Consider the following 14,289-nt stretch of genomic DNA (forward strand, 5'->3'; position numbering starts at 1 on the left):
TTAAACGACGCAAAATAATTATGGTTGATTCTTGTGTTCTTTATATTGAGTCACATCATTCACAATACTGTACCTATAATCTTGAAAATAGGACAAACTGACAATTCTGCGCCAGAATATTGGCGTATAAGCAAACTTTTTGTATATATATATCTATATTTGTCTTTTCTTTCTGGGTTTCTAAAACAAGATCAGTGAACTGCAAAACTAAAAGAAAGCCTTAAATACTGTATATATATTAAAATAATTTACAATCATTCATATTGCAGATTCACTACTGTTCTGCAGCATCTTGTATATGTATATGACACAAACACAAAAAGCATTTTTAAAATTCCCTCTAAATTTGTGATGGAAGGTATGGAAAGTGCTGGAACTTGTGTTGATCCAAAACAAAAAATAGACAATGCATGTCCGGAAAGTGAGGAGGATATTAAACAAAAAGCAGAACAGTTTAAAGAAGAAGCAAATAAACATTTCAAAGGTTTGTTATTAATCTTACAAAAAGCTGCCACCATTTCACTGGAAAAAATTGTGCATTAAAAGCTATTTTACCATTTCTTGTTAATCGAATGTAAATTTTATAATATACGTACCTAAATCTTCTTTCTAAGCTCAATCTAAATTTCAAAATTCAAATTTTTATAGATAACATATTTTAAATATGCCTTTGCCCAATAGTATAATAAAGATATCCACATTTCTCAACAATATATATATACTGTGTATATATATAAAATAAGGTACTATGTTCTAATTTATAGCCTATTGATTTTCCTTGCCTAAAATGATTATTTTTTTCATGCACTGTGTATTTGAGCTATAGTTTCGGTATGTAATTGATTATTGCAAGTTAAAATTTATCATTGTTTAGGTTTGATGCAAACGTTTTTACCCAGCATTTTATGCCCATTTAAAAATTAAGTGTAAGTTTAACCATCTGTCACTTGACAACATTTTTTATACCAGTACAACATTCATGGTAAATTTATGTTTTTTTGAAATGATTATATTATTTTACTTCTTGTAAAAAATGGGTATAATTGGCAGAAATGGTTGTTATTACATTTTCATGTCTTTCAGTCAAACTATTCATGACAAATTTAACAACTGACAAGTTATTCAGTTTTGTTGTAAGCAAAAATGTGCATACATTTGTTCATACAAGCGTAAACTTCAAACACCGTTAATATCTTACTTTTTGCAAAATATAGAACTCTGCTCGAAAGATTCAGATTCGTGAGAATAACAAAAATCCCTATATACTAAAAATACAATTTAGTAAGGGCTTTTAATGATTATATATTTTTAATTTTGCAATATTACCATGGAATTAAAAGTGAACCATAATTTTTCAATACTGGATGTATGTGTAAGTTTAGATCATGTGTATGCATGATGGATGGATGATGCCTAACATAAAAATGCCATATACTTAGCATTTTTTCATAATCATGATGATGCTTTTAAGCACGCATTCCATTGTAAATGATGTTATTGACCTGCACCTGATAGGAAACTGTTTTTCAGAGAAAAATTATGAAGATGCAGTGTGCCTTTACACACAGGCAATAGGAGTCTACCCAAAATCCGCTGTTTACTATGCAAACAGAAGTTTTGCCCATCTGCGCTTGGAAAACTATGGATATGCTTTGGAGGATGCTACCAGAGCCATTGAAAATGACAGGAAGTATATTAAGGTATCATATAATGGAATGGTGGTCGGTGGATACAGATATGCAAAGTTTTTATCGCAACTTATTGTCTCATACTTCTGTGGAATGAACGAGTGATCTTATGTTGTTGAATAAAAAGATTAAAGACAAACACATTCAAAAAATTATAACAAAATTTTTATTAATATTGGGTAGATGTTTTTTTAACATTTCATTGTTTTTACTCTATTTCAGGCTTATTATAGAAGAGCTTCTGCCTATATGTCACTAGGAAAATTTAAGCCAGCATTGCGTGATTTTGAAGCAGTAAGCTTTACTATTGCTTATTTTTTATTTCTCTGTTTGTGTATAAATTTCAAACATTTAGACCATTCATGGTTGTTTAATTAGCTTCTAAGAGCTATTATTGCTGAATTGCAACAGTTTAATCTAAACACTTTACTATAATATTGTTTCTCATAGGTTGTCAAAGTAAAGCCGAAAGACAAGGACGCCAAGCTGAAATATACGGAGTGCAGTAAAATTGTAAAACAAAAGGCATTTGAAAGGGCAATTGCATGCAATGAATATGATAAAAAGCCTATTGCTGATTCCATTAATTTGGATACCATAAGTAAGAATTTTATTAAAGACTTAAAATTTTCTTTTATAATAATTGCCGCTTTATAAATGTTTGAACTTGATATACAACAGTGCTTTTATTTTCTTACTTAAACAAAGTGCCAGGAATTAAGATCAATTGAGTAAAATTATTTTATGTTTTTAGGTGTAGAATCCACATATGATGGTCCAAAAATTCCAGATGCAGGAATCACAGCTGATTTTATGAAAGAACTTATTGAAACATTCAAAAATCAAAAGAAACTTCACAAAAGGTACAAAATTTAAATATGAAAAAGGTAATCTAAATTGAATAAAACTACCAGATTTTTTAACAGAACAGAATACCAAGTTTTATAGTAAATATTGTTTTACCCATATTCATCAGATATGCCTACCAAATTTTGTTGGAAGTAAAGAAAATTTTCTTTAACTTACCATCATTAGTTGATGTCACTCTACAAAAGGTGAGCGCATGAAAGATGATGATTGTACATGTTTTTTTACAACACTGTGTATCAGTATCAACATTGAAGTAGTTTGACAACCTTGGAAATCTTGTTCTTATCAGCATTTTTATCAGATTTTAATTTTAAAATTTACAGGAAGAAAAATTGACTGTATGTGGAGATATCCACGGACAATATTATGATTTGTGTAACATCTTTGACCTCAATCAACTTCCTTCAAAAGAAAATCCATATGTATCCTAGCAGTATAGCAATAACTGTCTCGTTTTAGCGTCCACATATTAATATCAATTTTAAATTTTATCCTTATTGCTATATTTATAACGGAACAAAGTTAATAGTTACAGTCTTAACTCATTTACTGTAGCTGTTTAATGGTGATTTTGTTGATCGTGGTTCTTGGTCTGTCGAAGTCATCCTTGTTCTGTTTGGTTTCAAAGTATTGTATCCTGAACATTTCCATTTAGTTAGAGGTGAACAATACGGGTGTGTGATACAACTCTTTTTAATCTAACCCACTGGATATATTAGAACCTGACAGGAATTCATTCTATTTCAATTAGCTAAACTTTTCTGTGTTATTCGTAGGCAATCATGAAACAGACAACATGAACCAGATGTATGGCTTTGAGGGCGAGGTTAAGCAAAAATATGGAGGAAATATGATGGAGTTTTTCAGTGAGGTTTTCAACTGGCTTCCACTTGCATATTGCGTAAATGGCAAAGTGTTGGTGAGTTTTTATTGACAAATTTATGCAGTTGGCATGGAGAATTCATCGTTTATTTAGCCTGTGGAAATTCTTTGCACAACATAAACTCTTTGATGATTATTCAAGTTCCAGTTATTAGGCTTGTATGTTTGTATTTTGAATTGATGCTCTTCATTGGCACTTTGCTCCAGAATCACTAAGCAGAACCAGCCTCCATAGTAAGTTCTCATAGCCTTAGACCGCTTTATAGTTATAATTATAGTTAGGAAAAGATTCCATGAAGCGAGCAATATTTTGGAGACACTCATCCTTACCTAATGCCTCAATGCCTTACTTATGGGTGGGTGTAGATAATTGTGAAGTATCACTGGGTTTCAAATGTCAAAGATCTGGGAAAAGGATATTTTATTTTTCATAATAATTATAAATAAGTGTAAACTACTTTAAAGTACTGTATAATGTCTGGTTCCTAGTATAGCTGTAAGTATACCTTGTCTGACTCTTGCAATGCTGAATGCTAGAATTTCTCTTAACTATCAGCTAATTAGAAACAAAGACTCAGGATGACATCTGTATAGATTATATTTGTTACTGTATAGTATACAGTGTATATGCATACGATCGCTCATCATAACTCAGTACACTGTTTAAAACAGACTCTAACATAACACCAAGACATCAAATTAATCACAAATTTAGACTCATTTCTTAAGATCGGAAGGAGAGTAGGTTCTATAGCCGAAAGCGACAAAGATAGACGACAATAAACCGCAGCTAACAAAAATAAAGATGAAATACAATAATGTCTTATTAGGTTGCAAAATTTTGTGCAATATCAGAAAAACAATGCTGTATATGGGCAAATGGTAATTAAATTAGTGTAATGCAGGTATCTCTATCCCAGTACAAGATTTAGGAATTCAGAAAAACGATGGAAGCTAATTTACAAGCCCTTACAGGGCAAAGGTCACAAAATCTTGCATAAATATTGCCCATAATTGCAGTTTTTGTGGGTTTACTAAGAAAGGAAAAAATTGGCTTGCAATAAGATTACGTAACTTGATGAAAGACCACTTAAAAAAATCCATAGTATAACATTGCACAGCAGTTGGTAATAGTGAAAAGCGCTTCCATTACATAATCAGGTGATGTTACGAACATCAATTGTGCCACAAAGTGGTAGCAACAAACATTTGTTTTTAGAACCCTTGTTTGGCAAGTATAATTTGCTTTCAAGTGTCAACTAAAGTTAAAAATAGATTGCAAAAAGGCAGAAGGTATAATTTAGCAGTTATATTTGTGACTTCATGACCAAATTGTCGTCCATCTTTCAGATAATGCATGGTGGTTTATGTGAGGAGGATGGAATAACACTGAATGACCTTCGTAGCATCGATCGGAATCGCCAACCACCTGAAAGTGGAACCATGTGCGACCTTTTGTGGTCTGATCCTCAAATGCAGGTAACAATAATTAAACCTACCCATAGTTTGCGCATATACTGCCACTCCGACCCCTGGCATTCACTAGTAACATTATTAACTGCCATGTACTGCACAAACCCTGTTAAGTTTTAGCTTAATAATACTCTTCAAACTTTAGCAAACGCCTAATGGTGAGTTTTATTGCAGCAAGGTCGAGGAAGAAGTAAGCGTGGTGTCAGTTGTCAATTCGGACCTGATATTACCAGCAAGTTTCTGCAGGACAATGGCTTAGACTATGTCATTCGAAGTCATGAAGTGAAAGTAAGTATGCTTTTTTATGAAAGAATATTCTGACTGCTGCCATTTTGATGATATATTATTTAAAATGAGGGCAAGTCCAGAAACAAGTTGGTCTTTAACCAAGAAGTAGTTGTCAGTAAATGTACCGGTAAAAGGATTTTTAGTAATATGTACTGATTGAGCAGTTATTGGCGAAATACTATCGCAAGTTCCTAATATAAACAATACGACAGTCATTATGAAGTCACCATATAAAAACAACATTCCTGATGAATGGGTTTTGTATTAGGTCTGGTCGGCTATCTAACGCGTTTTCGATGGAATACGTCTCCGTAGATAGATGATTAGTAGCAGTTAATATTTAATTTCAGCAAAGGAATGTCGTAGATGACAGTACATAAACTGGTAAGGCAATCTCGCCTTATACCGCAGTTACAGGTAACTGGGTGGGCCAAAGCTAACAGCTAAAATTGAACTGGATTGTAGAATAGCATTTACATTAAGAAGTACAAATACACTGATTGTATGTTTCTGTTATACACTTAAGTACGCTATAATTATACCTATTACTCTTTACTTGTTGGCTACAGGAACCATTCTATTCATACTTGACCCAAATATCGGAGTCATCCTTATTGGTTCTGTTGTTGTGACGTAATAAGAACAACCGTCCTCGCCATAACTAACCGATAAATTTGCGTTTTTTGCCGCTTGTTTATGGTAATAACTGCTTAACCACTATCTATTAATACAAATCCTATGACTAGTATATTTACTGACAGCTACTCTTTGATTTAAGGTAAACTTGTTTCTGGACTGGAGCACAGCCCTCACTTTAAGTACAGAAAAAATAGCATCACGCGTCATGGCTTCTGGGTTACCCTCTATGTTTGACAAGTGTCCACAGTGGCAAAGAACTCACTAATGAACAAATTATAATTTTTGTATTTTGTCTTCAGCATGAAGGGTATGAAGAACAGCATAACGGAAAGCTGATCACCATATTTTCTGCTCCTAACTACTGCGACCAGATGGGAAACAAGGGGGCGTTTATAACACTTGAGGCCCCACATTTGAAACCTAAGTTTACCCAATTTCAAGCTGTAGTAAGTTAGATATTTAGTTTACAGAAATATTATATATTTCAGACAGTGCATTGGATGTGTTTCACACGAAAAACGTTATTTAGGACATCGTGCGATTTTATCTGCACACTGAATGCAAAACGCAACACATTCACAAGCAATAGCATCAAATCACATGTTTGCTTTTTTCGCATCACTTCATGCGATTCAAGGTGTTCTTGTAACTGGTTATGCACCTGGCACATATTTCACATGGTGTCATAGGTCACGCTTGAATGGTATTTTTTAAAGGCAATGCAGGACTGTACCGGATGAAGTGATTCGGCTGTCGGCATTTTCGGGAAAAAATATGCGGACTTACTGTTTTCAAAAATTTTAAGTCAGTTTTTCAGTACTTTTGAAATACAACATTAAGGTTTTGAAAAATACGTCTTTCAAAAGTTCATATTAATTAAACCTTACTGCGTTCACTGTTCGTTTTCAATCTAAAAATGTAGTCGCAAGGAATGAAGTCGCATAGGTTATGATATGACCTGGAGTAACCAGTAGCCATCGTATAATTTAAGAGGCAAAAAATGCATTTACCGCAGAATCCACTATACAAAAAGTACAGGTACAAAGTACTGAACTATTTTTTTAAAACCGTGCCGAATATTGGTATATTTTTTGCCGTTATTAAAGGTATTTTGAAAGTACTTTGTCCGCCCACATGCCGCATTAAAAATTTTCTTTCAATTTACACGCTAACCATAGGCTGGTGCACTTTTCACCCATATGTAGTCCAAATGAAATTATTCAGTTATGAAATAAAATGTTAACAGTCAAAGCGAGTTGCAAGAATGTATGGCAACCTTGATCTGATGCGGTAAAAAGAAACAGACATGCATGTTCTGGTAAGATTGCATTATGCGTGGCAATCACATTTGGTGTACAAACAAAATCGCCCAGTTTGGCAACGCCTATATGCCGCAAGTGATGTATTTCGTACGAAAAGCATCCAGTGTACTGTACCATCCACAGACAAATGGCATGACAAAGGGTTAAAATATATCACCTATTGTTTCAGAAACATCCAGAAATTCAGCCTATGGCCTATGCTAATTCTGTTATGAGGATGCCCGGCATGTTTTGATTAGCGTGGTTGGCATTTGTGCCATACATTTATCTCAAAATACGATGTAATTTTATTCGCTGGTTTTGTCACTTGCATTTTACCAGCAAAATCTTACTGGGTGCATTACAGCTATGTATATGTAATTGTGTTGATAAAAACAGCACTTAATTACTGTTATAGTTGTCAAAGCATCTGTTTGGATGATAAATTTGACTCTTGCATACATTTTGCCAGGTCAATATTTCGTTTTAGTATTTAATGCCGCATTACTTTGATAGTTTGTTACGCTTAAATAGAAGTTTCATTTATACAATTCACAGTGTCATGTTTCTTGCATTCCTGTCATAGTGCAGTTGGCTTTGTCAGCAAGTGTAAATCACCCATGATATGATATGTCATAAGTCAACAGAAAATGAAACTCCACATGAACAGCTATTGCTTGATTGTGGATTGTTTTTTATCCTAAACGCGCATTTGATAAGCTCTTCTTCATAATCAATCAACGATCCTTTTATGAGAGCCAGGGAATCTTCATCACAAACGACTTTTATCTCATCTTTTTCAAAGGTCCTTCAACAGATCACTGAGGTTAAGATCACATAGTGCTTGGTATTGAAAGCAAAAATTGTAAAACTTTTCTACCTGTCATCCTCCTGAATTTCCGTGTCTAATTCGAATTTGTAAGTGAATCCTGAACACCCCCCACCTTCCACCAAGACACGAAGAAACTCCTCCGGTGACGCGACTTTCTTTATTTGCTTTAAATGCAAAAATTAACAACCAAATTTTACAAAGGCTTCAGTAGGTTCCGTATCAACCCTGGACAGTTATTGGAGAACATGGCTAACTACTAAACGTTTCTTAGATTACTGCAATCAAGTATGCCAGTTTTTCAGGTTTATTCGGGTAATTACAAATGTCAAACAAAAGCCTGTGCTCAACTCACATAACTTGGATAAGGGCTACAAAAAATTAACTTCTTAACTTGTTTTTCAAAAGCAGATCACTAGGATCTTAGTAGTACCTGGAAAGAACAAATTTCAAATTCACTTGAGCATTGGACATTTTATTGCCAGCCATTGATTGTGGACACTATAAACTCTAAAAAGATGAAATCAAAAGCATACGTAACAAAATAATCATCAGGTAGCCATTTACTCACCATTCAGAATATGAAAAAGAAACTGGTTATGTTCGAGTGATTTTGAAACTTTACGTTGGCATGCTTGGAGGAACTGTTTTCTAGTTTGGAAGAAATTCCTTCCTTTCATATTCTAAATGGTGAGTAAAATGCTCTACAATAATAAATTCCTAAATTGCATTCAGGCTTCAAAATCTATTTATTTGCTCGAAAGAATGCTTGTGGACATTTCGATTTGATATCTTAAATTTTGAGATCAGGAGTGTTTATGCAGTGGGTCCAACAAAAATGCCAACAAAATTTATGCATTTTTTGAGCTTTGAGTTAGCATGAACATGAACTTTGGTAAAGATTTTGCATGGACCAATAAGTTGACAACAATGACCTTCTACTGCATAAATTGTATATCAACTGTCCAGGGTTGTTTTGGGTTAAATTGATCGAAATTGAATTAAATTTAAATTGATATATATACAGACACAGTACCACGATAATAGATTTGCAAACAGTAACATAAAATTAATAACCTACTGATACACAGGCATCGGTAATATGAAGTCCTTCTTTGTCCAAAGTTGGTTGTGCAATAGTGGACAGCCTTTGAGGATGTGGAGAATTTGTGGCAAATTCAGATCTTTTCAGCCAAGTTGTTCCACGAGTCGTCACAGCATGTTTAGATACTGTTCTTGTGCTAATTGTACAACAGAGCAAATTCAGTAAAGAAATGGAAATTTTTTAACAAATTTTGAAATTTCCAATATGGCAAGTATCTGCTGAGAAAATTGAACTAGAACAAATTAACTCACCATCTCTGAATATTTAAAATTGCTGCACAACATCTCGACATAATGGGCAGTAAACAAGAGGGCGAAATGGATGGTTTATAAATAAACTCTTCAATTTACGAAAATAACTCTAATAGAAAACATAGCATTGGCAATTAGTTACCAACTGGCATTAATATATGAAATTTTTTCTTTTTGCACCTGAAAACGTTAGTGAAATAATTGGTGCTTCAACACCATTATCATGCTTTTTAAAAAAACCTAGTTTATTAAAATTTTTAACCAAACGCGTGACGCATGAATTGTCTGGGCCTACTGCCATTTTATTGTTCATGCTTTAGTTGTCATATCCTGAACTGTTAAACGTATGTAAGCCCGTAATGCAGTATGTGCATATCTATCTTGAAATGGGGTCAGTGGTTTTGCAGTACTTGTATGATCAACAAATCAAAATATATTTAAACACACTGAAATAAAACTTCATTCAAAAACTATTTCAAAAGCAAAAACAATACAGCTACACATTATGCAAACATGACAAGCATATTAAATAACTAGTAGTATATGCAAAATCACAATAAACTTTTTGATTTCACAACCATATGGTCAACACCACACGAAACATCAACCACTTCAAATCCTGTTAACACTTTCCAAGGAAAATACTGATCCCTTGCGCTACCGATACCTAAGCACCCACTTTTGTTTTTACCCCATGTGTACAGTTCACCAGTGTTTGTTATTGCAGCAAAACTTCCCAAACCACATTTAATTTGTTTTACATGCATGTCAGGTTTAAATTGGGAAAAACCAAATAATGTTCTGGGTATTCGTCTTGGCCAGACTGCATTTTCAAGGTTTGGTCCTTTTCCAAGTATCCCATAGCCCCACACCCAGACATCACCGCTTTCATTTAATAACAGACAAGCTGTTCCTCCAGCTGCAACCTGTATGATTTTCTTTTGTCTATCAAAAGGCAGCTTTGTTGGAAGCATTGCTTGCGTAGATTCAGTAACACAGGCCAACTGACCGTATTCAGAACTACCCCATCCAAATATATCATTCGTGTCAGAAAGTGCTAAAGATGTATCAGCAAAGGAACTGACTTGAGTTATTTTAACTCCATCCAAATCTCCGCGTAACTGGGTAGGCTCAGGTACAGGCTCAGCAATTCCTAAACCAGTCTGACCATCAGCTGACCAGCCACAAGAAAACAATTCACCAGTTTGAGTTAAGAAAAGGGAATGATCCATCCCACATACAACTTTCACAACAGGACTTGGAAAACGTTCATGAGGTATGCGATGGACCTTGGCACTGCTCTCATAAACTTCACCTTCAATGATCTGTCGGCCGCACTGACCAAAAGCGTTGTTACCCATCGCAAATATTCCTTCTTTATCAGTTAATATGAGGGAGTGAGCCCGTCCACAGGCTACATCAATCACCCTTGTTTTTCCCGCGTCTTTAAATGGTAGAGGGATAGGGGTGGGTTCCATTAGATATTGATAGGACTTGGTGTGAGTTTCTCCTTTCTTTATCTTCGTTTTTCGAGACTTATGAAATCCAATCTGGGAATTGGTGTTTATACCACAACCCCATACTTTAATTTGGTCTTTCAGTTTGCTTGCAAGGATGCTGAAACCATAGCCACAAGCTATGTGAGAAATGTCATCAATAATCAAATGATATGGATAATTTTGCTGAAACTTGGGTGGTATGCGTAATTTGTTTTCTGGCAATGGCAACTTCAGAACACCTAGAGCTCCTGTTACTGTGAGCCCACACACATGTATTCTAGATACTCTTTTGCGATGTTTTCCAATAAATTTATGAACTGGCTGCTTTTCTTCTACATCATCAACTGTTCTTTTATAGGAAGGTGTGTAAACAGTGCATTTGTGATGATTTAGTTGAGAATGTTTATTGCAAAGAAGTAATACATTCCACTTCTTAAGTTTTCTGACTATATTAGTCATTGTTTATTCATGTTATCACTTATACAGTATTATTCAATAAGAAATTAACAACTATATCTAAAGTTACTATATACTGCAAAGGAAACATTTATTTTACGATTAAAGGAGGCATCATTCATTTTGGGGATAATTCCACTAATAAATATGAGAAGTGAATTGAGAACATGCCGTCATAAATGACATAAAAAAATTCAACTTGAAAGAAATAGAAAACGTGGTAATAATATTAAAACACTGGTCATACTAAATAGAATTTAACATACCAAAATGATCATATAAAGCAGGTAGTCATATCAAGCAGATTCTACTGTACTTTCATTGTCATGTAGCACGTACCTCCTTTCCTGCTGCACCAGCTACAAACATGGTGGAAAGTGGAAGTTTTGCATGAATATGGTAAAAATTATAGCACATGAACATAAGCAACATAGACCCATCAATGTGCATGCAAAACTATCACACATTTACACTGATTTATTATTAACAATCAAGACCAATTTGGTTGTTTTTAAATGCCAAATTACAATAAGTGAAAAAAGATTTGAGGCTTCAGTGTAAGCCGTCACCTTGCATGAAAAGTTTGTATGATATGCCGAAAATCTCTGACATGGTGAAAAAACAAATATCATTACGCCACTGGCATAAATATTAACTTCAGCCTATCTGTTGTGGCATCATAAAATCGTTATAAAAAATTGCAGATAGCCAATAGCGTTAGAATCGGCTCCATTTATTAAAATAGGAATTAGTTGCATCAGAAAATAATTAGAGTCTTAATACTGGCATGGATTAAAACAGGCGTCACTAAACTTTATTCACAAAGGTCGAGATAATCATGAATACTGACGATCGTGTGCCAAATTCCCCATTTTATCAATAGGCTACCATAGAATAAGCTCATTTGTGACTCTTTGAGGTGGGCCGGATGTGGCCGGTGGGCCATAGTTTTGTGAACCCTGGTGTAAAACATAGGCCTAGACCAGGGATGTCCAACCTGCGGCCCGCCTGAGATTTTTGTGCGGCCCGCAAGTCATTTTCACTCCTAAAGTATGTACTTTATGCACCCATTTTTCTTGAAATTTAATAGGTTCTGCGGCCCATTGAATTATTTCAAGTGACAATGCGGCCCACTATAATAAAAGGTTGGACATCCCTGGCCTAGACCCTAATTTTTTTGGAGTACATCTCCATGTATTAAAAGCCAGCTTTATAGGCTATACAAGGTCGTGACGTGAAAATTTGTTAAACAGCACAGATGATTTTTGATTGAAAAATGCTATGCTTTCTGACTTTCTAATCACGTCGCTTAATACATCCCAATGCTGATTGATGAAAGTTAATAAATAAAATCTATATTTGATCCTGAAGATTAAGGACAAAAAGATGGAGACACGGGATAGACGTAAAACTTGGATCGAAACATGTGATAGCTAAAATAAATTATAATTTGCTCCAATATGACTCACTGAAATATCTGAAAATTAATTGGTTTGTTATATGCAAATTTTTTTATTGGAAGTGCTTGTCATGTTTTTATTACATTTGGTCCAGTTCCTAGGCTACGCTGATTTTGTTACGGTCTTGCAGACATCTTTTCGCAGTGTTTACGTTTGTCCAGCAAAACAAAACTTACAGAAGTGTCAATAACAAAAGGTGCTCATGCAGCTGGTGAATTAATTCTTTTATGAACCAACGTTTCGCAAACCCATCTGGGTGAGCTTCGTCAGGACAGATTACAACAAGAGAAAATTTTTATAAAGATGTCGCATTGGATCAAACTGCATGAAAATCTTTTATTGCCCTACGTGCCAAAAAATAGTTCACAAGGACCTAGCCTAATGATGATGATGATAATAAATCTGTCCTGACGAAGCTCACCGATGCTCACTGATTCATTTTCGCAGTACACCTGAAGAAGCAAGCTTATATTTTCGAAAGCTCGTGTAGAAAATATAAATAAAGTTAACTATTCGAGTGCCAAACTATATTCTGTTTTTAATTTTGCTTTCATATTTGGTTTACACGGTTCAGACAACATCAACTTTGTATAAGGATCATTGCGATTTCTTGCGCTTATGCTTCAACATTTGCATAACGGTTCGGGTTAATTTATTCTATTGTAAATGTATATACAAAATGTTTCAAGATGCAAAAAGTCACAAAAAATCGTTGAACAATGTCATCATAAAAAATTATATACTTAAATTCTATGTACTATTATCTTCTTTAAAGACTTCAAATCCATGTAAATTATCAAACGGAAATCTGAATTTATGTCGTATCAAAACTTTCGCGCCACTCAATTCCAATGGCGCGAGACGAGGAGACGAGAGCAGTATTGTATAACCGCAACCTGACCAGCAAGCTATGGCAATGAGCGCGTTTGTTACGCCGTGGTTGGTTGAAGTTGAACCCCGAAAAGCTATTACTTATCAGTATATAAAATAATAAATTAAATGAGACGAGCAGCAAGTCATATCTCCTGGTGTTAATAGAGTAGTGTACCATTAAATATGTGCAACATATGCTAGTATTCATGAGTACTGGTAAAGCTTATAACTCTGATAGTACAGTAGTTTTAGTCGCCAATCGGCATCAGTCGTTAAGGTGAGGTGGTGACATGGTAGACAATGGCGGCTACGCGTTCAAACACGCTTGTCTGCGATGATAATCCAAAGGTTTGCCTATGATAATTGCTGCTTAAATCTGTATTATAACGGTTTAAAAATATAAAGCAGGAATCAACAACAGTTTTATTCATGACAGGTTGTTTTCTTAGATTATTAGGTATAACCAATTTTCCATTTTGTTAGTTTTCTTCTTAGGTTATAGACAATTTTATGTGTTATAGCCTATTTTATGACACGCTTAGGTTTGCAAGGTCAAGGCATTAGGCCCACCTAACTTATATTTTTCTCATGGATGCTGCTGGGCATTGTAAGCTCAAAAGAATTGGTTGCCCCAGAAAAACGTGGATGCCCAGCGTTTTAGTCTGTAACTTTAAA

At 34.6% G+C, this 14,289-nt stretch overlaps 3 protein-coding genes across 3 annotated transcripts; 1 reads left to right on the plus strand and 2 right to left on the minus strand.

The window, feature by feature from the left end:
* The first annotated feature begins 250 nt into the window (after positions 1 to 250).
* LOC143445592 (serine/threonine-protein phosphatase 5-like) lies at positions 251 to 7,694 on the plus strand. Its single transcript, XM_076944802.1, has 13 exons — positions 251 to 484; positions 1,531 to 1,700; positions 1,911 to 1,982; positions 2,139 to 2,289; positions 2,443 to 2,551; positions 2,665 to 2,743; positions 2,882 to 2,980; positions 3,114 to 3,219; positions 3,335 to 3,477; positions 4,791 to 4,919; positions 5,088 to 5,201; positions 6,140 to 6,286; positions 7,332 to 7,694. The coding sequence occupies exons 1-13, from the start codon at positions 352 to 354 to the stop codon at positions 7,395 to 7,397; spliced, it is 1,518 nt and encodes a 505-aa protein (XP_076800917.1). The 5' UTR covers positions 251 to 351; the 3' UTR covers positions 7,398 to 7,694.
* Positions 7,621 to 9,851, minus strand: LOC143445594 (iron-sulfur cluster assembly 2 homolog, mitochondrial-like). The gene is made up of 4 exons (XM_076944804.1): positions 9,327 to 9,851; positions 9,052 to 9,211; positions 8,022 to 8,137; positions 7,621 to 7,949 (listed from the first exon to the last, which is right to left on the minus strand). The coding sequence occupies exons 1-4, from the start codon at positions 9,365 to 9,367 to the stop codon at positions 7,775 to 7,777; spliced, it is 492 nt and encodes a 163-aa protein (XP_076800919.1). The 5' UTR covers positions 9,368 to 9,851; the 3' UTR covers positions 7,621 to 7,774.
* On the minus strand, positions 9,435 to 11,953 carry LOC143445593 (RCC1-like G exchanging factor-like protein). Its single transcript, XM_076944803.1, has one exon. It carries the CDS (start codon positions 11,282 to 11,284, stop codon positions 9,878 to 9,880), a length of 1,407 nt encoding a protein of 468 aa, XP_076800918.1. The 5' UTR covers positions 11,285 to 11,953; the 3' UTR covers positions 9,435 to 9,877.
* Positions 11,954 to 14,289: the final 2,336 nt, after the last annotated feature.

This window comes from Clavelina lepadiformis, chromosome 2 (assembly GCF_947623445.1).
Source record: "Clavelina lepadiformis chromosome 2, kaClaLepa1.1, whole genome shotgun sequence".
In the NCBI taxonomy this organism is placed as follows: domain Eukaryota; kingdom Metazoa; phylum Chordata; class Ascidiacea; order Aplousobranchia; family Clavelinidae; genus Clavelina; species Clavelina lepadiformis.

Coding starts and splice junctions, on each gene's coding strand:
- LOC143445592 (XM_076944802.1), top strand. CDS start 352: ATGGAAGGTATGGAAAGTGCTGGAACTTGTGTTGATCCAAAACAAAAA. Junction 2,552..2,664: donor CAAAAGAAACTTCACAAAAG/GTACAAAATTTA, acceptor CATATTCATCAG/ATATGCCTACCAAATTTTGT. Junction 2,981..3,113: donor CTTCAAAAGAAAATCCATAT/GTATCCTAGCAG, acceptor CATTTACTGTAG/CTGTTTAATGGTGATTTTGT.
- LOC143445594 (XM_076944804.1), bottom strand. CDS start 9,367: ATGTCGAGATGTTGTGCAGCAATTTTAAATATTCAGAGATG. Junction 9,212..9,326: donor ATTTTAAATATTCAGAGATG/GTGAGTTAATTT, acceptor TTGTACAATTAG/CACAAGAACAGTATCTAAAC. Junction 8,138..9,051: donor TTACCGATGCCTGTGTATCA/GTAGGTTATTAA, acceptor TTGCATTTAAAG/CAAATAAAGAAAGTCGCGTC.
- LOC143445593 (XM_076944803.1), bottom strand. CDS start 11,284: ATGACTAATATAGTCAGAAAACTTAAGAAGTGGAATGTATTACTTCTT.